At 42.3% G+C, this 26,729-nt stretch overlaps 1 protein-coding gene across 2 annotated transcripts in view; it reads left to right on the top strand.

Annotated features, from left to right (window-relative positions):
- BICD2 (BICD cargo adaptor 2) overlaps positions 1-26,729 on the top strand; it is a 77,513-nt gene that overhangs the window by 36,635 nt on the left and 14,149 nt on the right. For both annotated transcript variants that reach the window (XM_069967042.1, XM_069967041.1), the window contains exons 2-3: positions 6,482-6,694; positions 25,160-25,312. In XM_069967042.1, the coding sequence (XP_069823143.1) occupies positions 6,482-6,694; positions 25,160-25,312 (366 nt within the window). The remainder of the gene's footprint in view (positions 1-6,481; positions 6,695-25,159; positions 25,313-26,729) is intronic.

Genomic DNA, 26,729 nt, shown 5'->3' on the forward strand with positions numbered 1-26,729 from the left:
ACAGCCGACGGGCACATCTGAGGTTACCTACAATGCAGCCAGGGTGTGTAACCATCTGATGGCTGGGATGAGCCGGGCTGGGCCGCCTGCTGCTAATTTCCTTTGTGTCTATGTAGGAGTCACATTTAATGATATGCAATTGCTATAAAAGCTTTATTCCTCTGGAGCAATGAAAACCTAACACAGCTTTATATCGGCCATGGTGAAGATGGTTCTAGACTTCTTGTTTTTAATGACTATTGCTATGTTATATGTAGTATTATTGCATATTATAGGCTTTTCAGCTCAGCGCTGATCTGTGTGACTAGAGTGGGTGGCTAGCTGACTTAAAGTCACTCTGTAGAAGAATATATATGTCTGTATATTCCATGGTGCTGTATGAAAGCATCCATCCAGGACAGTGGACTCCAAACTATGTGTCCAGCTCCCATGTTGTTGGGGTATGCTGGGAGTTGTAGGTTCTAACTGCTGGAGGGAAACAGGCTGGGACACCAGTGGTCTAGGATCTCAGCCTTGCTATTGAGAATATATATATATATATATATATATATATATATATATATATATATATAACAAATTGCAGCACTCTCTTTGTTGCGGGTGGGTGCCACCAAAAGTACCAGGATCCACTGGTGCTTAGCTGAATATAGGACAGATGGTTTCGAAAAGTCCTCATTGAAAGGACTGAAATGTCGCTGCCGTATTGCTTTTGTTTATGGACTAAATAAATCACGTTTGTTCACTGAAGAATCAGGAGTGCCGCAACCATTTGTCATATATATATATATATAGTATATGTGTGTGTGTGTGGTGTGTGTGTGCGCAAAGATGGCAGCGTTATTAAAATGTATAGTATATAGCAACTATTTATAACTACCTCTAGTGTGTATAAGGGTCTTCTACCTTATCTAGTGAATATGAGGCAAAAACGTGTACAGGTTTCTCAATGCATATGAGGTTCTCCAGTAAGAGCCTACCTATGTGTATGAGGGTCTCTCACCTCTCCCAGTGTGTGAGAGTCTCCCAACTCTTTCGATGTACAGTATTTAAGGGTTAAAGTCTGTATGAAGATCTCTTACAGGGAGACTTATTAAGGTTGCACCCCTTGTGTAAGACAGGGAGAAGGCACAGATTTCTGCTTTCATCCTGGCGTATGCCAGCCGTACCCCCAGTCACCTGGCAAGCAGGGGGTATGCGGCAAGGCAGGGAGGAGGCGTGACCTTCTTCGGCACCTGATTTATTCCAGTGTATGCCTAGAAAAAGGTGTTGGGGGCTTTTCACTCTATGGAATCGAAGCTGAAAATCAGTGTGGAGCTCCAACCAAAACTACACCATCCCGCCACCCCCCCCCCCCCCCCCCCCCCCCCCCACGGCTCACATGCGGACTTGGTGCTAAATCCTGCCTTCTATCTGTTTTAATGGGAGGGCTCACGCGCCTCTGCCCAAAGAATTGACATAGAGTCCGCTTGCAGGGGTTCCCGGTTTTCAGTGACTATTCTGTGGTGTAACAGCTGTAGGTCTTTGCACAATGCCTGCGCTGGGCGCAGGGGCGACTGGCTGTACTAAGAGGTGTAAATCTGGTCAGGTGAAAGGGGCTGGGCTCTAGTTAAGACTGGTGTACCCATATGCCAGTTTGATAAATGTTCCCCTTAGTATATATCATGGTCTCACATTGTGTGTGAGGATCTTCCAGTTTGTCTCCCAATGTGTATGGGGTCTGGTTGGAGGAAGGAAGGATTGGGCATATGGTTCCATATCAACATACAGATGGAAAAGTCTAATTGTGGCCTTTCCCCTCACTCCAATGAAAGAACAAGCCTGTTGGCCCCGGGTAAGAATGTGTAAGTGTACATTTATTTTCAATGGGATTCAGTGGGTGATGGTGTATGCCTATACAGTGGCATACGCTATAGGCTTCTATTGTAGTGGGAGTCTTGGCCAGCACTTTATTCATATATAGTGAACTATATTGCAGGTATACATCCGAAATACTGATGTAAGGAAAGAACAGGATATAACTGAGCCTTATTAGTAGGTTTAGCAGTATGGCCATATTATACACATTCAAGGCTACAGTTGTCTAGAAGCAGGTAAGGAGTCTTGGAACAGGCCGGACAGTGATAGAAAAGTATTAACACCTCGAGCTGGATTATCCGGGAGTCCTGCTGGGGAGTGTTAAGCAAAACTCTGCTTCTCCACATTGTCCTGTCAGTAAGACGTATGACTGGGCCACTGACTATATCATTCAGGGTCCTGTCCACTATAAGGCTTGGTTCACACACAGTATATTTCAGGCTGTATTTGGTCCTCATGTCAGGTCCTCATAGCAACCAAAACCAGGAGTGGATTGAAAGCACAGAAAGGATCTGTTCACATAATGTTGTAATTGAGTGGATGGCCGTCATTTAATGGCAAATATTTGCTGTTATCTTAAAACAACAGCTGTTGTATTGAAATAATGGCCGTTATTCACTGTTATATGGCGGCCATCCACTCAATTTCACCATTGTGTGAACAGATCCTTTCTGTGTTTTCAATCCACTCCTGGTTTTGGTTGCTATGAGGACCACAACACTGACTGAAATATACTGTGTGTGAACCCAGCCTAAAAGTGCGACTTTGCTTAGAAAGTGTCCGGACTGTATTATTATAACGTCTGATTTCCTTGATCGTCTTGATCTAGGACACTTACATCCGTGAATATTAATATGCTAGTTACCAGGGGATTATTTTTCTTTTGTAGTTTATGAAGGAAATATAAAGATCATCATTCCTAAGACAGGGCTTTAAAGCGTCATGTCATGTCATGAAATAACTATTGTGCCGCATCTCTTCTTACAGCTTTGTGATCTGCCTTTCTTTGTTCCTCTGTTATTCCTCCTGGAAATGTGTGAGTACATTTCAGATATTCCTCTTTACAAGTGGAATGGTAACAACTAGTGTTTAACGGACCTGTCAAACTGTTCGGGTTCGGCAACGCTCTCCAAATCCGAGTGCTCGGAATTCGATTCCCCGCGGCTGCAGAGGTTAGATGTTGTCAATACTCATTTATATAATAAATCAATTAATATTTTATGTGGAATGCTATCCAGAACCAGAATGTTATGTCGCATGATGTCAACCCCCTCCCTTGTGTCCCAATAGGGCATGTAGACGTCATAAAAGGGGGCTCCCTGCCCTGATCTCCCTTCTGTGTCTCTCCAGCAGTCTTTGTATTACAGGGATTGCTATTCATCTGAATGGACATCATGTAACACTACATTTCCTCTACAGTGACCACTGCAGGATAAATGCCTGGCTGGCAATGGCTTTCCCCAGCAGTATCAGCTGCTGGGAATGAGATTTCTGATCAGAAGCCACCCTTGACTTTCTCAAACCAACCGTGAACAATAAGTCAATTCATTAAGCTGTCGACTGATATCTCTAGTGCAGAACCTGTGAGCTTCAGGGCAGATGCCCTGGACATTTTGTCTATATCCATAGTCATAAACACTTTATTCATACATACTGTATATACTTTCTAGAGATGAGCAAATCTACATTAGGAACGAAGGAACCTCTTTGTTCCTATCGGGATTCTGCTCATTGGACTGTAGGCCTTGAAGCTTGCTCTGCTCCCTGCCACCCCTCCCAGGGTACTGGGAAAAGATGGATCTGGTTCTGAAAAACTAGGAGAAGGTTTCCAGGACTGGATCCATCTTTTCTTAGCACCTGGTGAGCAGCGGCAGTGAGCCGAGCAAACTTCAAGGCCTACAGCCTAATGAGCAGAATCTTTGTTCCTACTGTAGATTTGCTCATCTCTAATACTTTCCATTAAAGGGGTTGGTTAGCTCAAGATCTAAAGTTATCTCCTATCCACAGGGTAAGTGATAGCTAGCTGGGACCCCCGCCTGTCCTGAAAATGGAGCACAGCATTCGGCTGGCCATTTTTGTCCCTTTGTTCTAGCAATCGGTCGGGGTCTCAGCAGTTCTACCCCATTATGACATGTCGGAAGTAGTGTGAAAGTTTTTTAAGTCTCTTACTACTTGCTTTTCTTCCGATTCCCTCTGCTGTAGTTGATAACAAGTGCTATTTCACCACTGACAGACACCTGAAAATGATGGGGATAAGACTGTCCCAGAACTAGTTCAGCCCAGAACGTAATAAAATAATTTCTCTGCACTTTTGCTTTAGGCGACTGATAAGAAAAACAACCTAGTTCTCCAGAGTTTCCAATCCAATTTGAAATCTGCGACTTGGGGGAATTGAGCAGATCGCTGGAGGACTTTTTCCACTTGCAGACGTTGCAGAATTTATTTAGTCTGCTCTTTCTCCCGCTCTTTTTCTGTGCATATAAATGAGTGTTATTCGAGCCATTGGCTGAAGTTCTTCTTTCATATTGCTGGAGGTACATTGATGATTAGATAAATGTTGGATCACGCCACGCGCTAAATACAACGGCTTCCGCAGTCTGCTGGCTGGTTTATAATACACCAAATAATATCAACCTGTGTAGACATGGAGCAAATAAGTTACAGGTCACATACTACTATCTATGGACATATAGTCACATATAGTCACATACGTACAAACCAGAGGTATTATGAGGCCATAAGCCAAGGAAGATGTTGTACGGCTCTGGCACAGATGGTATTTCCTTGCTATCTGATATGTGATGCGTTTTAATTTCCCCAGGGCTCTCACTGTGAAATGCGTCTCGGTGGGATCACCAGGGTTTTGTGTCTCATTTTCACTGTTGTCCTTATCTGAAATCAAATGCAATGTGATTATAGAAGCTAAGTGGCGGCCATTAGATGTTACAGAAGGGATGATACCCAGCTCTATGTGCATCCGTTAATGACAAAGGTAGAGAACTGACTCGACTGCCAAAACTAGAGAGAGCGTCTGTGTCCTTTACTCCGACCTTGGTCTGCAGTAGTCAGTGAATAGAAATAAGCCCAACTCAAGCATGAGTCCGATCATTCAGCATTTGAATGCTGGTGGCTGAAGAAGTTGTATGCAGTCCTAGGAAGTCCGGGAAAACATTAATACAGCCATAGGCCTGTGTCTGTTTCCATGTTTTCCCGGACTCCCTAGGCCTGCATCCAACTTCATGTTTTATGTTCATATCCATGTTCTAAACAGTCATGGCCACAAGTTTTGTGAATCCCCCCCTCCTTGTTGCTTCGCTGTATTTAGGTCATTTGGTCAGATATTTTTATGGGATACTGATGTACAGTTATAGACTCCATATTTACAGTGTTCTTTATCAAGACTGATGGCTGCACTTAGCCCTTGAACTAACCATGAAATGATTAGAGATGAGCGAACCTGGAGCATGCTCTAGTCCATCCGAACCCGAACTTTTGGCATTTGATTAGCGGTGGCTGGTGAATTTGGATAAAGCCCTAAGGCTATGTGGAAATCATGGATATAGTCATTGGCTGTATCCATGTTTTCCAGACAACCTTAGAGCTTTATCCAAGTTCAGCAGCCCACGCTAATCAAATATCGAACGTTCGGATCGACTCGAACCCGAACCAGGTTCACTCATTTCTATTGGGAGCAAATGGCTCCCAGCCCTGTCAAACACTGGGCCATATTTTACTGTATGCATATTTTACTGTATGAAGGTTCCCCATGCCTGGTCAAAGAAGATGACTACCGGCAATAAAGGCCACCAGTGGCAATATTCAGACTTACTTGGTGTAATTAAAGCGAATGTACCACTAGATACATCACTTTGGGCTTTTCACATGAACAGACCGGCACCACCGCGGGGGATCCTAGTGGTGAGTTTTTTTTTTTGAACTGCTGCCCGGTTCCCCACACACACCGCTGGTCTATTCCCGAGCACCAGCCAGGCATTAAGTACTGGAGGTGGTCCCACCGGCTCCCAGTGTGGTGAAGCCCCCTCCCCTCTGCGACGCGGCTCCATTAGAATCAGTGGAGCCACGTCACAGAGGTGAGGGGATATGATCACACACGGGGGTGGGGGGGTGGTCCTGCGCTCAAGGCTCCGGACCAGTGCCCGGGAAAAGACCAGCACCAAGTGTAGGAACTGGACGGCGTTTCAAAAAAAAAAAAAAAAACGAACATTCGCATTAAGGTCTGCCATTCCCAAAGACACATTGTTAAAACAGTCTATGATGACATCTTAGCTTCACGTCACTCCCCATGAAAAAATAATGCAAAAAACTATTTTTTTCATCCAAGAAGTGTGAAATTTTTGTCCCCGGAGTGTTTGTTCTTCTTGTAGCCAGGCGTCTGAGATTGTGGCTAGTGAGCACTAATCTTTCCCCTTTTAACTTTTTCTTTTCTTGCTCTTTACAGTATCCATTTCCATATAATGAATAGAAAAATTTTAGCACAAAATGAAAGTATAACCGGAAAATTAGCCCCGAGCGAGACCTCTGATGAGGCGGGAATTTAGCGCTTCTTAGTAATGTCTTCCTTCAGAAGCGTGTCTTTTCTGTAACACGTGTTATCTCTGTCCCGCAGGCCTTTGGACAAGCACACAGTAACCATAAAAAAGTGGCGGCGGATGGAGAAAGCAGAGAGGAATCGCTCATACAAGAATCTGCAACCAAGGAGGAATACTACATGAAGAAGGTCTTAGAACTGCAAACCGAGCTGAAGCAATCCAAGAACGTTGTCGCCAACACAGTGTCTGAAAATGAGCGTCTGAATTCCCTGGCGCAGGAGCTGAGAGAGGTATGGTCCTAAAAAGCTACTTTCATATTACGTTTGAACTGACCCTGGCAGTCCCCATCGTGACGGACAGCAACAGAGCCTGATGGACCCATTGACCCATTGGTGTTTGTCATTTAAATTATAGCTCGACAAAAAAAATTCCTTTTTTTTTTTTTGTCCGGTTGTTCATTCAAATGGATTCCGTAGATGTGAACCTAGCCCGATTCTGCCGCAGTGGAAAACCCTGCATATCTCATGGAAAACCCTACATATTAAAGGTTTTATCCAGAATTAGAAGATTATAGTCATCTCAGGTTGTGTGTGGTACTGCAATTTAGCGCCATTGACTTCTGAGCTGCGATACCGCGCCCAAACTGACGGCAAGGGAGGAGCTGTTTCTAAATAAAAAGGCGGCATGTTTTTCTAAGCCTATGTAACCCCTTTAAGGTAGCCATGCACAAAAGAGAGCTACTAGAAGTGTCTACAGGTGACAGCTATCCCTCCTGGTCACTATACACATGAACACTTAAGGCCCTATTCCACGGAACGATTATCGGCCGATATCGGCCGCTACGGACGATAATCGTCCCGTGGAATAGAGTGCAACGATCAGCCGACATCGTTCATGTCGGCTGATCGTTGCAGTCGCTTGTTTTTCAACATGTTGAAAAACAAGCGACTGATATAGCAGCGATCTGCTGCCGTCGCTCCGTGGAATAGGAGCGTCGGCAGCAGACGCTGCTATATCTTATGGGCTGCCCGGACGATCTAGCGATCACCCGGGCAGCCCCCCCCCCGCAGCTCCCCGCCGCCCCTCCTGCACTCACCCGCTCGCTGCAGTCGCGTGGAATAGCGGCGGTAGGGAGCGAGAAGCTGAGAGCGCTCGTTTGCTCCTCTGACGACCCGTGTAATAGGCCCTTTAGCTGAGTGGAGAGATTGGGAGGTAACCTGCTGCCAGACGGCATTGGCAGTGTCTTATCTTCCTGAGAACAAAAGGTGGATAAATTGGCTAAAAAGACATAATAGGCGCCATAGGATGATACCAAAATAGAAGAACAACAAAGGAGGCATAAATTGGTATGCTCACCTTAGTGCGTTGTACACAGGGTACAACATCTCAAATCGCCATCAGTGAAGAAAGGCACAAGGGCCGCAGCAGCCAGTCCAAAGATGATCTGAGATCTTGAGCCATGAGATCAGGGACTTCTAGTAAGCAAGTGTGGATCAACACCCCGGGGTCCTTTACAACCTCCGTTAGCTTCGTGGTGTTGACACACACTTGCTCATGAGAACAAAAGGTAAGATTTTACATGCCCCATCCTTCTCTATCAAGGCAGAGTCTAGAGGCCACTAAACACATTAGATGGTTAGCTGGTCCTGCTGATATCAGTAGGTCGGGCTGACTATAAAGCTACTTATTCTGCACTCATAAGTAGGACTTATGTGTTTCTCAAGGGCTTCCTACATATTCTGCAGCTCTGTATAGAGAGGGTCACCATTTAAGGGATTATACAGAAAGGACAGCGCCACATCTGTCCTCAGGTTGTGTGTGGTATTACAATTAAGCTCAATTGACTCCAATACAAATGAGCTGCAAAACCCACACTCATACTGAGGACAGGAGTAGTGCTGTTTCTGGAGAAAAGCAGTCTTGTTTTTCCAAAGCCTAAACAACTCCTTTATTATCAGTGCTAATGCAGATATGTGCCGTAATGAATAGGAAAAGCCAATATGATCATGTTCGCTATTCTGTCAAAATAAAAGAAAGTAGTTGGGAAAGAAATCCCAGCTTTTTAGAGGTTTGTGCATCTGTCCCTTTTTTTTGGTGTAAAGTGGATATAGAGCAGTTCCCACTTTTTATATTTATATTTATTTCCGGGTTTTCAGTAGGCATTCCGTGTAATTGGATTTAATCCTGTTTGCTGTATTTTGCTGGAGGGCTCAGTGTCGGTGTTAAACAGATTCTCGGTAAACAGATTCTCGGTAAACAGATCTTTCTTGGCCACACAGCCCTCTGCAAACACAAGGGCACTTAGACGTGATGGGACGGCGGCATTACTTAATGAACTGGAAATGCAAATATCGCTTGACATGAATTACTATGCAGCTAAATTAAAGGCAAACCGAAATTGTTTACTCAACTAAAACCTCCGCCAAATCCTCCGCTGCTCCTTCCCCACTCTCTCATCCTTCAAGTGCTTTTCCAAGATTGCAGGTGCTTGCAAACTGCAGATTAAAGGAGAACACCGCTTATAAGAAGTCATAGGACACAGTAAGTCTATGTTCACACAACGTAAGAGACCGGCCGTTCCGTGACCCATCTGGGTCACGGAAAGGCCGTTCTCTGAAAAGATCATCCCAGTACCTGCAGTACTGGCCAGATGATCTTTCTAGCCGCAGAGTTCTGATGCGGGCACATCTGTGTGCGCCCGCATCAGAACTCCCCACAGCTCACTATGGAGCCACAGCTCACTATGGAGCGAGTGACCAGAGCCGATCGCTCCATAGTGTGCACTGACAGGGTTTTCTGCGGCCGCTATTCAATGAATAGCGGCCGCAGAAAACTGACATTTCGGTTGTTTGCGGCACCGCAATTGATCCCTGCCGGAGCGTATACTATGTGTATATGCTCCTGTCCGGATTCCATAGACAGTAATGGCACGTACATTGTCATATAAATAACGGCCGTTGCACAACGGCCGTGGTTTTATGAAAGTATACGTTGTGTGAACATAGCCTAACACAGTATGAGCTACAGAGGAATGCAACTGATAAAGTGTAACTCTACTGCTATCAACACATCTCATTGTAATGGTGTATTTAAATAATAAATGTGTAAGCAGTTTTTGTTATTTTCCCCCCAATTGTAAATCACTTCATCATAATTTTGCTGGTTGTCTTCTGAAAAAAAAAAAAAGAAGCAAAAACTGAAAAACATGATTAGCCACCCATGGCCCTGAATACATGTTGTGTGATTTTAGGCAAGACAGGCTGACCATGTAATGTAATGTGAAAGAAGCCTCGGGACTGATATTGGAATAGAGAAGAGCTTGCCATGTTGAATTTTAAATGCCTGGTCCTTTTTGTTCTCAAGTAAATAAGCCACCACCAGAGGTTTCTGGCAGTGGCCTATTCCTCTTTTCTTTATTCATAAATGCTTAGCTGAAAAGGGTTGTCCAGTGAAATTTTTTTTTTCTTTCAAATCTACTGGTGTCAGAAAGTTATATAGCTTTGTACTTTACTTCTATTTAAAAATCTCAAGTCTTCCCATACTTATAAGCTACTGTATATTTCATTGGCTCAGAATACCGATTAGGCGGGGCTTCAAAGCAGTTAGGCCCTATCCCCCGGATGGGGAGAAGGCCAAATTGCCATGAACCCCCGCCTGTGTACAGTATACACACACCCCGCTGCTTTGTATCTTACATCCCAGTTTGATTATATCAATTTGCCAATTTTTTACAGCTTGATAAGGATACAATACCACTGCAGCTGTTTCTCCTTCTTTTTCCCCCATTTAATGTCCCTTTATAGAAATCGCTTTTTAGAATTTCACATTTTTAGCTTTTTTTTTTTTTTCCCCCTGGAGTAATTGGATGTCTTGTGTTTCCTCCTGTATTGCTGCATATTCATTAAACCCTTGTAATGCAGCTAATATCCTTTCATTCCCATCCATGATAATTGCCCTCATTATCCGCCACGCTGATTATAAGGCGGGCACATAGACGCAGGCTGGCACCGGCATCTCTATTATGTAGATATGGCGATTCAATGCCGGCAAATTGTAAACAGATAAAGTAGTGGCTTTGTTATCTTTCCTGCCTGTCAGACTATTCGTAGACTTTCTTCAATTTTTCTTTTTTTTTTTTCTTTTTTTTTTTTAGATTTATTTTTTGAACAAAAGCTTTTTTGTGCCGTTCCTAAATGGAGCATTAATCTGTGATAAAAATGTATCCTGTATCTAATGTAAGCCATAGATTTATTAATAAACTGTCCCATACAGTGTCGTCTGTATCATGGGGGTTAGATGATTAAAGATAAATGCATTGGTCAAAATGCATTGCACGTCACCTGCCCACACCTGTCCATGGGTTCTGACTAGTATTGCAGCTTAGCTCCATTTAGGCCTTGTTCACACTGATTGACGCATATTCTATATCAAACAAGAAGCCTTTTGACAAATTGGTCTGGGTCTAGGTGCTGAGACCTCACTGATTGCTAGAAAGAAGGTGCAGAGGTGCTCACCTGATCACTTCTCTCCCCCACATCTCCATAGTGCAGGAGAAGGATGAGACCCCTATTATTAGAACAACGTAAGTAACTGGGACTAATATGAAGTCAGGTAACGCTAACGTCCAGGGTTTACAGACTACAATATAAGTTCATTGTAGGAAACACTCAGGAGACCTATGACCCCAGGCCTGTCATCCGTGCCCAGTCTTACAGATCACCTCCCATTTATCCGGGAGAACTCACAAGTGTAATCCACTTTTCCTAGAAGCTTTCCGCCTTGTGGCAGCATTGTTCTGCTTTAGACGCTGTTTCCATCATCAATGGACCATGGTTAGAGGTCAGAAGGCAGGGAAAACAGCGCTTTCCTGCTCATGTATGAGGAACCGCACTGGAAACCCTGAGCTGTCACATCATTCTGTGACTATTCCTTACTCCATTATGTCAGCGTCTCTAAGGCCTGAAACATGTGCGGCTGTGGTGTGAGGGCAATGGTGATCAAGTCCATAGCTTGTACTGTATATAAATGCCTGTAGATTTTATATATCTGTATTCAAGTAGTAATGTATACACTGCTTATGATCCAGGAAATCTTGGGTTCTGCTCTAAAACTATTGTTATAATAATCAGGTAATTTCCAGCACTTTATACAAGATTTTCGCTCTGGCTCGCCTGTACTCACCAGGTGACTGTGTTCAGGCCATAGGAGTAAATAGAAGCCATGCACAATTATCTAATGTATGGGGCCTTCTGATTCTTCTCAAATGTTTTGGGGGGAAGGATTGAGCAGTTTGATTTCAACATGCCTGATCCTTTTCTCCCAAGAGGTAAGCCTTCACTAAATATGTCTGGCAGCAGCTTACTGTCCTCTATCTGTCCAAAATGCATGCAGGCTCTGCTGAGCTGAGCGTACGTGTCTGGGGGGTGGTGGTGAGAGGTTGCAGCTATTTTTCCTTGTCTGGCACCAGAACGTTCATGTATTGTGTATGGAGTGGTAAGCTGACAGCTCTGGGCATAGCTTATCTCCCCTAAATCAAAAGGATCAGGCAATTGAACACCAACATGTCTGATCCTTTTCTTTGACGTCATTTTGTAGGAGGAAAGTCTGGAGGCTGCCAGACACATTAGAGAGTGCACTGGTCGCGGATTCAGATGACTTTTTTTATATACTGCTCACATATTCATACTTTGGGGTGAGACAATTTTTTTTTAGCTTTATTTAGTATTTTTAGTTGCATAAAAATGCAGTAAGCACATGGTAGCTCAGACACATTGTGGCCTAGCAGCTAGGAGTCCCTCCTCCGCATCTGTCTCAGCCTTATTTTCCCTCCTATACCAGTGCTGGAATTTGGCGGCGGACGTTGCTGAGAGGATGAGGATGATGTCATGGTCTAAAGTTGAAAACTTCAGTGTAAAGTAATTTGATGGTGTGAGTCACCAGGACGCTGGAGCTGTTCTTCTCCTCCAGGGAGGAAGCATTATAAATATGTCTCCCATATCAGACTTGCCAGCACATAGCAGTCACTGGGCTGTCGTCACGTCACTAGTCATCATTTAGCTTCCACATCTACAAGATTGCTCAATGCGACCTTGTATACGATTGGTAGCCGACGCATTTCACGCCCATACCCCTCCTCAGTCTCCTCTGTAGTCAATGTTGTTGCAGTTTTGTTACTTTTGTCATTGTGTCCTTGCTGAGCCCCACGCACATGGTTCACATTATATTTAGTGTGCGTGGTTCTCATTAGTTTCTCACACTCTCCATAGTCGCTGGGTTGTTTTTGGCTTTGCTTTGCTATTGTTTTAATGTTGCTAGTGAATCAGCAGCATTTGGTACATATTTGTGTCACTTTTAACCCCACCGAGGGGTGGGGATTTTTTTTTCCTTCCACCCTTGTAGCTGAGATTAGAGCCATGCTCAGTTGGCGTGCGGCACATACAGGATTTTCTGATCTCTGCAGTTGCCAGCATGTTTCCCCGTCTGTCTGAGCAACTGCTTACCATCACATATGTCCGTGCTAAGCTACCGAGAGCAAAGGCGGGCAACAGGCGGCATGCCCGAAGAGCTAGGGGGATGTGGGCACTGGAACTAGTACTCTGCCCAATCGTGTTTAGCCTCGTCACTGATTCCTACAGTGTGTACAATGTTCTAGGAGTTGGTGACCGGCATTCTTTATTCACATTGTGCGGATTATTTAATGTAAAAGTATCTCATGCTGCAGCTTCTTCAGCTGTTGTCATTTATCTCCCTCTCAGCAGGGCTTATAGTCGACTTAGCAGATCTGTGATTTATATGTGAGAAGCAAGGAGAAAAGCAGGACCAAAATCTAATAAAAATTAAATGTATAGAATAAGAATTAAAAACCTTAATAGTAAATGTAATTTATTGATGACCTTTCCTCACGATAGGTCTTCGATATCAGATTGGTCTAGTGCCGACATCTGGCACCCCCACTAATGGAGGGTGGAGCAGGAAACAGATAGCTCCATACATTGGATTGTGGTAGTTCTAGGTTACTGCAGCTCTCACTTAAATGGAAGCTGAGCTGCAATGACCCAGCCTGCCCAGCACATAATGTACAGAGCCATCTGCCTCCCTCTCTGTTTCACTGTGTATGGCGGCTCTACGGCTCTGGCAAACGGCTGAATGGCAGAGGTGTAGGATGTCATCACACAACCAATATCATATTGATGGCCTGTCCTGAGGATAGATCGTCAATACAGAAAGCCTTTATAAAGAATCGAGCAAAGAAAAAGTTAATTGGAAGCCAGGTGTAACTGTATAGGCAAAAATATGTTACATATATACAAATGTGTGACATCATAAGAAAATAAGAGTCGCAGTCATAATATCCACTGCTGCAGAATCCATGTAAATAACCACGTCAAATTCTTTATGCCATATTTTTTTTTGTTCTGTTACAATCCTTTAAAATGGTGGACACCAGTGAAAAACTCATTAAAAAAATTAAACTCAATGGGTCCACTCAGTCGGTGCCCATTATACAGCGGACCAGCTGCCCTATTTGCCATATCGAAATGGAATCTGGTGTGGAGGACCTGAATGTAGACCCCAATACTGAGGTGACCCTAGGCTAACACATTACTGCTATGAGTGTCGTCTATATATCCATGGAGATCTGTGTTAGTAATCCACCCATTGACTAGACGTGTAGAAACTGATGTTGCTTCTCTCCTCCACCATAGTGACAAGAGCTTAGTCACAAGCTGAGGACCATAGAAAAAATTGACTTTAGTATATATTTACAGCTGTATACAGATATTCTGTTGGATTGTTGATAACATGATCAGATGGGCTTCCGTATATGCGACGTGCCGTCATTTTATGCCACAATGGATCCTTTATGAAGCCTCTAAAAGTAAGAAATCCTGTATCACTGTCTCAGGGCTAGAGATGTATATAGCGTGGTAATATACGGCTATAAGTCAGGTGCTGCCGATGTGATCAGAGAGACGTGATTGGCCGTTGTTGTGCAGTCGCTGCCGGCATCTGGTCAATACTTACAATAGGATATTGACGGAAAAGTAATTACACAATGACAGTGACTGAAGCCACAAAGCCGCAGCCGTCCTCTAGAGATTGACATTGACTTTCATCCAGTGCTGGAGGAGCCTGTGGGGATGTATACATACTGTATGAATACCGCACTACTCGTGTCCCTTATATACCAGAGTATTACTGGGGGCCACACTGTCCCTGTGATGGCGGCTTCGCTAGCTTGTGAATGTTTCCTTTGTTGTTTCCTTTTTAGAACTTGTTACAATGAGCAAATTGCTTGGATGGTTTCCAGCCAAGCTGAATTCTTTCCAACATTCACAAAGGTGTGCCGTGTAGATGGCGACAAATCCAGATGGGAAGGCCTGCGGCCCTCTATGCCATGTATAAGACAAGCCTCAAAACTCAAATCAGCCAAGATCAGGGGCTACATGTAAAACTATGAGAAGGCTCATCACAAAAATAATCGGAATCTATGAGCTCTATATCATCCTCTGAGCTGCAGCATGCTGCCTTCTCTCTCCCCCATCTCTCCCTGCATGACTGATAGACAGGCCTTGGCTTCCAGCACTGAGCCCTGTACATCAGTCAGTCATGGCAAATAAAAAGCTAAAACAATACCTGTTATATTTACAAAGTGACACATGTATGGTCTATAAGAAAGGTCCATATTAGATTAAAGTTATCAGAACCTGCTCTAACCTGCCTGATTCTTTGTGCCCACAGGATATTCATGCTGATTTATTGACTGATGACAGGCTAAAGCTGCCCATGCATCTTAGATAGTATCACCGGTGCTACAAATATATATGAGCTCCGGGAACATAGTGTTATACATATTAGTGTCACCAGCACTACGTGTATGAGATGCAGGACAATATATATCACTAGTTGTCCTTAAAGGGGTACTTCAAACAAACCAAAAATAAAGTGCCCTAAAGGTAGGTAATCTGGATGGTTCAAATACCAAAACAATTTTATAAGGGCCAAAAGCCCAGATCACATCCAGTAAACCTACCACTAAGTAAAACGTAACTTTTAATAACTTTCAAATAGAAATAATAAGTATAAAGTTGTGCTCATTAAAATCACAGAGCTTCCATAACCTTCTACAGTGAATCAACCTATATCTGTATAGTCATAGTAGCTGCAGACTACTGACTACCTCGTAGTATATTACTATCTAACTGGGCTATGAAAGCAATGAATTTAAAATCAACCGCACAGCCCCTCAACTAGTTTCACCCACACATGGGCTTCATCAGGAGGAGGGCTTATGTGAGGGCGGCGCCCACTAAAGGGCCTTATTTATAGTACTCCCCATTGACATCATCAAGAAGCGACGTATCTATTCAATATAAACACTGCTATAGGACCTTTGTGATCATGTGGTCATCAATAGCCTATCAACTAATGCCATGTCAGACGCCGTGTGTCCATTTCCTATACAAGTAGTCACGCCCCTCTGGCGCTCACATGACGTCCTAACCTAGTCCACATCACTTCCGGGTCCACTCCAGACTCGGATCACATGACTAGGTCACCTGACCAACAGCATCATCACAGTCAGCCATAATGCGGTCATGTGATCGCACACATCCGATCATGTGATACCTACATCATCACCAGTACCTAATCTGATCACGTGATCGCATACATCATCTAAGACCGCCCCCCAAATGTGATGTGCTCCCTTCTAACACTCTAGAAACTTGTTTACATGTAACCTAAACAACCCAGTCTTCTTAGCTTCAATATATTAAATATCTGTAATAAATCAAACTACTAAATGTACTACAACCCCATACAATAAAGTATAGATCATTCATATAAATAAATAACCATTTATTATAAATAATTTATAAATTATATTAATTATATTAACTATATATACACAAACCCACTATTAAAAATTCACATATCAATCTATACAGATTAGAGGTGCCATAAACCAAATAAATAATGTAAAAACAGTCATTACAAAATAATCTAAATATACAGTACTAATAATAGTACTAATAACAGTAAATATACAGTACTAATAAATATAAATATACAGTACTAATAACTAATAAATAATGTAAAAACAGTGATTACAAAATAATCTAAATATACAGTACTAATAACATATGTAGAGTGCCAGGTAAGTAACACTCAGGTCCCTCTATCCAAGGTAGGTACATATAGGTAACACGTACTATTAGAGGAAGGTCTATATATTTTATTTTAGAAGCATACATATTATATTATACAAAACAATAAAGTATATACCAAATATATAGATAAATGTGCGATTCCGACATTATGTCCTAATTAAACTGACATATAGCATCCCTAGATACATCCAGCTCAATGATGTCCATATAATTGGGGGTACATTCACAACTTAATAAAAAAATAAATTTTTTATAAGAAAGCTGAAAACGAAAAACCTTCATTGAGCCCCACTGGGCTCATGCTAGATAGACGGTGTATCCACCTAGCCTCTTCCCTCAACAACAGCCTATCCAAGCAGCCCTTCCGAGGTCCCAATTGTGGTTGGGCAATGCCTACAAATTCAATTGCTTCCACTCTCCCTCCATGAAAGCAACGGACATGCCTAGATAGTGGGGTATCCTCAGCATTTCTGATGGTACTAACATGTTTACATATTCGCCTCCTAAACTCCTGGATCGTTTTCCCCACATATATCTTCGGGCAATCACATCGTGCCACATAAATAATCCCTTTAGTCCTACAGTTTATGAACTGCCGGATCTGGTACGTCCTAGCATCATTGGGATTCGTAAAATCTTTTGTGGTAGGGACAAACTTACAAAATTGGCATCTACCACATGGATGTGACCCAATTACTTTTGATTTCAACCACGTAGTCTTGCTTTCAGCCTGATGATGGCTGTGAACCAGTAAATCCCGGAGATTTTGGCCTCTCCTATATGTCACACTAGGTCTGGGGGTAACCACTCCTTTTAGGTCCTGATCCCCCAACAGAACTTTCCAATGTCTCCGTAGAATAGACATTATATTAGATGCATTAGCATCATAGGTACCTATGCATCTAATCATTTTGGAGGTGGATCCGTTAATTTCATCCCTATTTTCTTCTAATAATGTAGTTCTATTCTCTCCTATAGCCCGATGGAAAGCTCTCTTAATAGGTTTCCTGGGATATCCTCTATCCCGAAACCTTTTGGAAATAAAAGAATGTGACAATCTTTCCAAAAGGTTTCGGGATAGAGGATATCCCAGGAAACCTATTAAGAGAGCTTTCCATCGGGCTATAGGAGAGAATAGAACTACATTATTAGAAGAAAATAGGGATGAAATTAACGGATCCACCTCCAAAATGATTAGATGCATAGGTACCTATGATGCTAATGCATCTAATATAATGTCTATTCTACGGAGACATTGGAAAGTTCTGTTGTGGGATCAGGACCTAAAAGGAGTGGTTACCCCCAGACCTAGTGTGACATATAGGAGAGGCCAAAATCTCCGGGATTTACTGGTTCACAGCCATCATCAGGCTGAAAGCAAGACTACGTGGTTGAAATCAAAAGTAATTGGGTCACATCCATGTGGTAGATGCCAATTTTGTAAGTTTGTCCCTACCACAAAAGATTTTACGAATCCCAATGATGCTAGGACGTACCAGATCCGGCAGTTCATAAACTGTAGGACTAAAGGGATTATTTATGTGGCACGATGTGATTGCCCGAAGATATATGTGGGGAAAACGATCCAGGAGTTTAGGAGGCGAATATGTAAACATGTTAGTACCATCAGAAATGCTGAGGATACCCCACTATCTAGGCATGTCCGTTGCTTTCATGGAGGGAGAGTGGAAGCAATTGAATTTGTAGGCATTGCCCAACCACAATTGGGACCTCGGAAGGGCTGCTTGGATAGGCTGTTGTTGAGGGAAGAGGCTAGGTGGATACACCGTCTATCTAGCATGAGCCCAGTGGGGCTCAATGAAGGTTTTTCGTTTTCAGCTTTCTTATAAAAAATTTATTTTTTTATTAAGTTGTGAATGTACCCCCAATTATATGGACATCATTGAGCTGGATGTATCTAGGGATGCTATATGTCAGTTTAATTAGGACATAATGTCGGAATCGCACATTTATCTATATATTTGGTATATACTTTATTGTTTCGTATAATATAATATGTATGCTTCTAAAATAAAATATATAGACCTTCCTCTAATAGTACGTGTTACCTATATGTACCTACCTTGGATAGAGGGACCTGAGTGTTACTTACCTGGCACTCTACATATGTTATTAGTACTGTATATTTAGATTATTTTGTAATCACTGTTTTTACATTATTTATTAGTTATTAGTACTGTATATTTATATTTATTAGTACTGTATATTTACTGTTATTAGTACTATTATTAGTACTGTATATTTAGATTATTTTGTAATGACTGTTTTTACATTATTTATTTGGTTTATGGCACCTCTAATCTGTATAGATTGATATGTGAATTTTTAATAGTGGGTTTGTGTATATATAGTTAATATAATTAATATAATTTATAAATTATTTATAATAAATGGTTATTTATTTATATGAATGATCTATACTTTATTGTATGGGGTTGTAGTACATTTAGTAGTTTGATTTATTACAGATATTTAATATATTGAAGCTAAGAAGACTGGGTTGTTTAGGTTACATGTAAACAAGTTTCTAGAGTGTTAGAAGGGAGCACATCACATTTGGGGGGCGGTCTTAGATGATGTATGCGATCACGTGATCAGATTAGGTACTGGTGATGATGTAGGTATCACATGATCGGATGTGTGCGATCACATGACCGCATTATGGCTGACTGTGATGATGCTGTTGGTCAGGTGACCTAGTCATGTGATCCGAGTCTGGAGTGGACCCGGAAGTGATGTGGACTAGGTTAGGACGTCATGTGAGCGCCAGAGGGGCGTGACTACTTGTATAGGAAATGGACACACGGCGTCTGACATGGCATTAGTTGATAGGCTATTGATGACCACATGATCACAAAGGTCCTATAGCAGTGTTTATATTGAATAGATACGTCGCTTCTTGATGATGTCAATGGGGAGTACTATAAATAAGGCCCTTTAGTGGGCGCCGCCCTCACATAAGCCCTCCTCCTGATGAAGCCCATGTGTGGGTGAAACTAGTTGAGGGGCTGTGCGGTTGATTTTAAATTCATTGCTTTCATAGCCCAGTTAGATAGTAATATACTACGAGGTAGTCAGTAGTCTGCAGCTACTATGACTATACAGATATAGGTTGATTCACTGTAGAAGGTTATGGAAGCTCTGTGATTTTAATGAGCACAACTTTATACTTATTATTTCTATTTGAAAGTTATTAAAAGTTACGTTTTACTTAGTGGTAGGTTTACTGGATGTGATCTGGGCTTTTGGCCCTTATAAAATTGTTTTGGTAAAGGGGTACTTCACCCAAAAAATTTTCTTTCGTATCAACTGGTGCCAGAACGTGCTAGAGATTTGTAATGTACTTCTATTAAAAAAATCTCAAGTCTTCCAGTACTTATCAGCTGCTGTACATCCTGCTGTATTCTTTCCTGTCTGAAGAGCAGGAGAAGTTTTCTATGGGGATTTGCTACTGTTCCGGACAATTCCTGACATAGGCAGAGAGCACTGTGTCACATGGGAAAAATACCACTTCTTGCAGAACATACAACAGCTGATAAGTACTGGAAGACTTGAGATTTTTTAATAGAAGTAAATTACAAATCTCTGGCACCAGTTCAAAAGAATTTATTTTTTTTGTAAACTACCCCTTTAATTGTGATAACCCAGGTCGGCCACTCAAAGGGGCACTGACCCTAAAATACAGTGAAGACATATTGTTCAGCATAAGCAGAATATGTACCAAAATGTCCTCAGAACATCTGGATGATTCATCTGAATATTGATGTGATATATTATAGACCTTGCAGCGAGTATCTGTCATCTCTGTACACTATAAGGAATAGCTCAGTTTACTTTTTTTTTCTTTAAAGAAGTCTAGCAAAAAAATGTTATTAAAGTATTGTATTGCCCCCCAAAAGTTATACAAATCACTAATATACACTTATGGGACATACTTAAGTGCTTTTTCCCCTACACTTACTACTGCATCAAGGCTTCACTTCCTGGATAACATGGTGATGTCACGACCCGACTCCCAGAGCTGTGCGGGCTGTGGCTGCTGGAGAGGATGATGGCAGGGGGACACTGAGGGACACAGGGCACTGGAGGGACACTGAGCATCCCTCTGCCATCAGCCTCTCCAGCAGCCACAGCCCACACAGCTCTGGGAGTCTGGTTGTGACATCACCATGTTATCCAGGAAGTGACATCACCATGTTATCCAGGAAGTGACATCACCATGTTATCCAGGAAGTGACATCACCATGTTATCCAGGAAGTGACATCACCATGTTATCCAGGAAGTGACATCACCATGTTATCCAGGAAGTGACATCACCATGTTATCCAGGAAGTGAAGCCTTGATGCAGTAGTGAGTGTAGGGAAATAAGCACTTTATGTGCATTTCCCGTAAACTGTGTATTGGTGATTTGTATAACTTTTGAGGGGCAATAAAACACTCTAATAAAAATTTTCGCCAGACTTCTCCTTTAAGGAGTAGCTTTGTTCCTAAACTTTATTTTTTATTTTAACTTTTATTCTGATGCCACTCCATCTGTGTGAGCACTAGCGGCCAGCTAAACGTGGTATAGGTCCCTGCTGAATATTCAGCTGTGTATGATTTCAAGTACAATAGAAATCTTGTTGTGTTGTGCGGCTGAGCGGTGCCCATCCATCATCTGTGGGCCTGAATGTCCCCTCATTAGAGCTAGGTGTAATAAGCTGGCATCTGTCGCCTATATTTACTGCCACACTTCCCCAGAGAGAATGACCCCATTGTTGTGGTGTGGATTACTTGTCAGACTCTGCCCGGGCTGTATGTAAATCACTTTCGGGGCACTGTCTGACGCTTTTGTCCTCAGATTACGTGGCACATTGTAGGATCAGACAGTAAGTCATGGTCATTGTCTTGGACTTGTAACGCTGGGATTTCAGGTCCTTAAGTGTCCCATGTTGCAGTCCTCATTGTGTGTTGATGCCATATGATAAAGAATACGAAATCTGGAGTTTCTGCTTTCTTTATCGGTAAATTGGGCAAAGCCTAAAATGGAGCAGATTTATGTTCTCCCCCCATCTTGGGATAACACAGAGCCGCCCTGTGACACATCTTAAGGGTGCCTTCACACACACCGGATCCGCAGCAGAAAATCGAAAATCCGCTGCGGGTGTGTGTGAAGCTACCCTATAGGGATTCTTTACAGAACAAAAACTTTTTTAGGGTGCATTCACACATACAGGATCCGCAGCAGATTTGATGTTATGTTCAGTTAATTAAATTAAATCTGCTGCGGATCCGCAGCAGAAAATCCGCTGCGATACGGTGTGTGTGAAGCTACCCTTAATGAACTAGTGTCAGTTATTTTTTTTTGTAAAGTATTTAAAATTTAATTATTTAAAAATCACAAGTCTTCCTGTACTTGTCAGCTGCTATATGTCCTGCAGGAAGGGGTTTGTGCTGTCCAGTCTGATATAGTGCTCTCTGCTGCCACCTCTATCCGTGTCGGGAAGTGTCCAGAGCAGGAGATGTTTTCTATGGGGATTTGCTACTGGTGTGGACAGTTCCTGACATGGATAGAGGGGGCAGCAGGGAGCACATACAGCAGCTGATAAGTGCTGGAAGGTTTATATAGATACAAGCAATCTCAGAGAGTGATCAATGTTATAGATACCTAATTGGCAGTGTCTGCTCCATATGGCGCCCATACTGTGCTGCACATACATGCTGTAGGACAGGGATGGGGAGACTTCGGGCTCTCCAGGCATGATGGGAATTGTAGCTTTGCAACAGCTGGAGGGCGGCAGGTTCCCCATCTCTGTGGTCTGATATCATTCTGATCTTGGACAAGAGCTGTGTCAATATTGACTCCATAGCACAAAAATATTTTCCCTATAGTAGAATCCGCCATATTGACTTAGCTTACAGATTGTGTTCATTTACTCCCTAGACAATACATTTGATGTGTAGATACATGGGAGTCCTCTGTATTTCTGGCTGAGTAAATAGAAATATCATTCACTACAAACAATGCTGATATCTCTCCTTCACTCAGATGACAAGTACAATGGTGCGGTGCAGCCGGCCGACCCAGTCTAACATGTAACGCTGACACCCAGTGGACACTCCTGTAATACTTACTGCAGACTACAGTCCTAACAGAAGTCCCAGGGGCTTTCTATGGCATAGTGACGCCACTGTTTCCTTTTAGAGTTCGCTTTGAACTAAAGGAAATTCCCATTCCCATTGTTATTGCAGCATTATACATTCACTTGAAGCACAGCTACCACTGAAATACTATATTTTATGGTATGTGTCTATGTAAACAGTGAAGAGGCTGCAGAGATTACCTGACCTCTACCTAAACACACAGTATTGCACTGGTATTGTACTGATATTGCAACATAGCCCCATTGAAATGAATATGACTGAGCTTCATTAGTTGTCACAATGCATTGGAGAAATCTTTTGACCGATTTCATGGCTAATATTCCTATAACGTTCCACTTTGAAGTGTATATTGGTGTCCTAGATCAGTATAGTAAGTAGTTCTGTTATATCGCCCTTTATCCTTGCCTGTCACAAGTTTTACAAAGTTTGTGAAAACTAGATCCTCTTGGCGTTTAATGGCTTTCCGGGGAAATTTAATATTAATGGTGTTTCTCGATAGATCAATACACAGCCGTATTATATTGCCTCTTGGCATTTATTGTTGTAAGTGCGTTCAAAGGCTGAAGGAATCAATGTTTTTTAGACGGTAAGAGCGGATGTCACAGTATTTTTAAACTTATTGTGACATTTTGAGCCATCAGTCATAGATTATATTCTGTACTTTCTCCCTAGATGTTGCTGCTCAGGACACTAGCGGATGGACAGGTGCTGCAGGCAGTTTGCTGGTGATGTCTCAGGGGAGCGCAGTATAGCGGCCGGCTTTACTGTTACTGCAGCCAGTTGGACCCATTAACCCAGAATAGGGATCCGGTACAGAAAGGCAGATCCTTTGTTTGCAATTGTTTAACCGTTGTCGCCACAGCGTCCTCATAGCGGAGGCACGGCCAGTACTGGGGTAATATAGACGATTCTTTTGTGGGTATATTATTATAGCTATTGCATTTGTCTTTAATATACACTTTGGTATTATGATACATGTTCTACTATATAATATGTATTTACTGGTAACTGTATCTACATCACATTCAAGTTGAATAAACCTAGAACATTCCACTGTAGGGTGAAGTGCGCCCTTCCCCTTCCTTACTGGGTATATAGAGTTATTTATCCCCTATTCAGGCGCCTGAATAAAGTTTCTTCACTTTTATTCTTCGTTTCTGTGACAGTCGGGAAAGAATGTAACTGGCTCTGAAGAGCTGAACTAATACTGGCGGGTCTGTGTATCCAGTCTGCTAATCTTCTGGGTACATAACAACCTGTAATCCATTCTTCCTTCTTCATTCCCATCTACCTCCTAATTGATGTACAAAGGGCACATTGAGGAGAGGAATGCTTCATTTCTTGGTTGAATTTCATTTTATACAGTAATATTTTACAAGAAACCGTTTACCTGCCATAATTGAAGTATGTGGTGAAGCATCATGGGAATTACATTTCGTGAACAGTTTTGACTAAACATAGTCAAAAAATACATTCCCAGCAATGTCTTCTCCTTGAATTATATATAATTTTTTTTTGTGTCCAAGGAAATGTACTGGTTGTGGTTCTGTGTCTGGCTGTAATACACCTTGCAGCAGCTAGAGACTCCCCCATTCTTACTTACAGTATTTTCCTGTGTATAGGACTACTTTTTTAACCCAGGAAAATCTTCTCAAAAGTCAAGGGTCGTCACGCCAGGTGTCATCTTACAGGGCGGGTGCTGAAAAACTTTGGACTGGAGAATCTGCGTGCGCCGCATATGGTGGGGGGGAGGGGGGTGGGATCAAAAACAGCAACATTCCTGCAGTATGCCGCGACTGTATGAATAAGCTATAGTTGTCCGGGATATAAAAAAAGATACAGTAGAGTGGTGCTGTGCCCAGAAAAACAGACACCTTCTATTCATTTGGCCCGCCATTGTATCCTACCGGTATTACTGTACCTCCTTTTCTGCCTCTCAGATCTCGCTGCTGTCTGATGTTTTTATGAAATTTTATTTGGTGTGCGTTGGAAGAGCGGTAGTCTTAAAATATAGAGTTTGGGATATACTCGCCGTTTAACTGGAAAAGTTAGGTTTCGTCTTATACACCCAGTCATCTTATACGCCGGAAAATACGGTAGGTCTTTTCTTATTTGTAGTAATTGTCCCCTTTTATTTTACTCTTTTATACTGCTCAGTCTAACAATATTGTATTTCTGTCCGAAATGACTGGCAGCAGCATCAGGTGATTGATCACGGGCAGCTTTAGTAGAAAGATCAGCTTACTGGAAATTGCCTGTGCCAATTACACCAAGATTTATTGTACTGAGATGGTGGAACAATACTACTGACATACAGAGTGTTCCTACAATGCAGACTCATGTAACCTTGACCGCCTCATTTTAATATGACTTATAAGTTCCATTAATTAAGGATCTGCTCTTTATATCATTTCAGCTGAATCAGAATGTGGAGGCCCAAAGAGCTCGTCTACGGGATGACATCAAGGAGTACAAGTTCCGAGAAGCCAGACTGCTCCAAGACTACACCGAGCTGGAGGAGGAGAACATCTCGCTGCAGAAACAGGTTTCAATTCTTAAGCAAAATCAGGTGAGTTATTCCGGAGCCTGTGCGTCATAATATTATATTACAATTTACAGATTATTATCATGTATTAATATTAAAGAATTCAACAGCGGTTGTAATTGCAAGCAGTTTTGCAATATACTCGCTTTTTTTTTATTTTAAATCAGTGTTTTAAATATGGCCAAACTCTGGCTTATGATCCCTCTGTGCTGATGTTTGGTCTTTTCCTCTGTTCAAAAAAAAGAGACCAAACACAGGAAGTCCCAGTCCACCTGTTCTTCATGCAGCTTGTATATCGACTGAGGGCTAATTATATTATTAACTTTTGCTGATTATATTATCAGCTATGCAGCTTACCAGGAGACAATGCACAAAACCAATATGAGGATCTCTAATTAAATAATAAATAATCTAAGGGCACCAAAGTTGCACTAAAAACACAAAAACCTTAGATCAAATAATTGATACAACAAAACTAAGTTGTATATAAACAACAACAATGCTTTATTAGTTTCCATACCCAAATATCCCATAAAATCTACCTAATAGACATTTAAAAACTGGGTATAGGGGACCATAGCTCATTACAAAAAATATTCAAGTAAGATCCTGCACATTAGGACATAAATTACATCCATACATAAAATGACTCCAGTGTAAAATCTCTCTCTAGATCTAGTCCCCTATCTCTCTCTAGATCTAGTCCCCTATACCTTATCCTCCAATGCATTTCGTAAAGTCTTTCTCAAGGAGTGGTGACAATGTACCAGGAGACAATGCACTTTGTTATGGAACAATTCAGTCAGTATAATGTCAGTGTGTGGGTGCAAAGGTTTTGGTGCTGTGTGACAGGAGAGCTGACCATACAATGTGAGCACCCCCAAGACACTCTTCCCCTGAATGTGGACGTGCTTCAGCTGTACATATGTGCAGTGAAGACTTGTCCCACTCCCTGCGTGCTCAGGAATGGCTTTCAGTCAAAACCAAGCCATGTCTGTGAGTGCACTGGGACTGCACCGCCATACTTGATTAGCATAAAGTTTGAACTCGTAATAGCACAGAAATGATGCAGAGGATGAAGGTAAGACTCCTTCATCCTCTGCACCCTGTGCGCAGTTAGAACATTTCAGTCGGTTAGAGCATGGGTCTCCAAACTGCGGCCCTCCAGCTGTTGCAAAACCACATCTCCCATCATGCCTGGACAGCTAAAGCATTGGAATTGGCTGTCCAGGCATGATGGGAAATGTAGTTTTGCAACAGCTGGAGGGCCGCAGTTTGGAGACCCATGGGTTAGAGTCTTCTAAAGTCTAAAGTTTCTCTTTAATTCAGTTTCTTGCTAATCTTAGTCCATAGTAATAGTCCATAATGAGTGACCTCTGATGGTATCCTACTTTACATATAAAGTAAACCTTACTCAGTCTTCAGATAAATGGTGAATGGA

Source organism: Dendropsophus ebraccatus, chromosome 4 (genome assembly GCF_027789765.1).
Source record: "Dendropsophus ebraccatus isolate aDenEbr1 chromosome 4, aDenEbr1.pat, whole genome shotgun sequence".
Classification (NCBI taxonomy): Eukaryota; Metazoa; Chordata; class Amphibia; order Anura; family Hylidae; genus Dendropsophus; species Dendropsophus ebraccatus.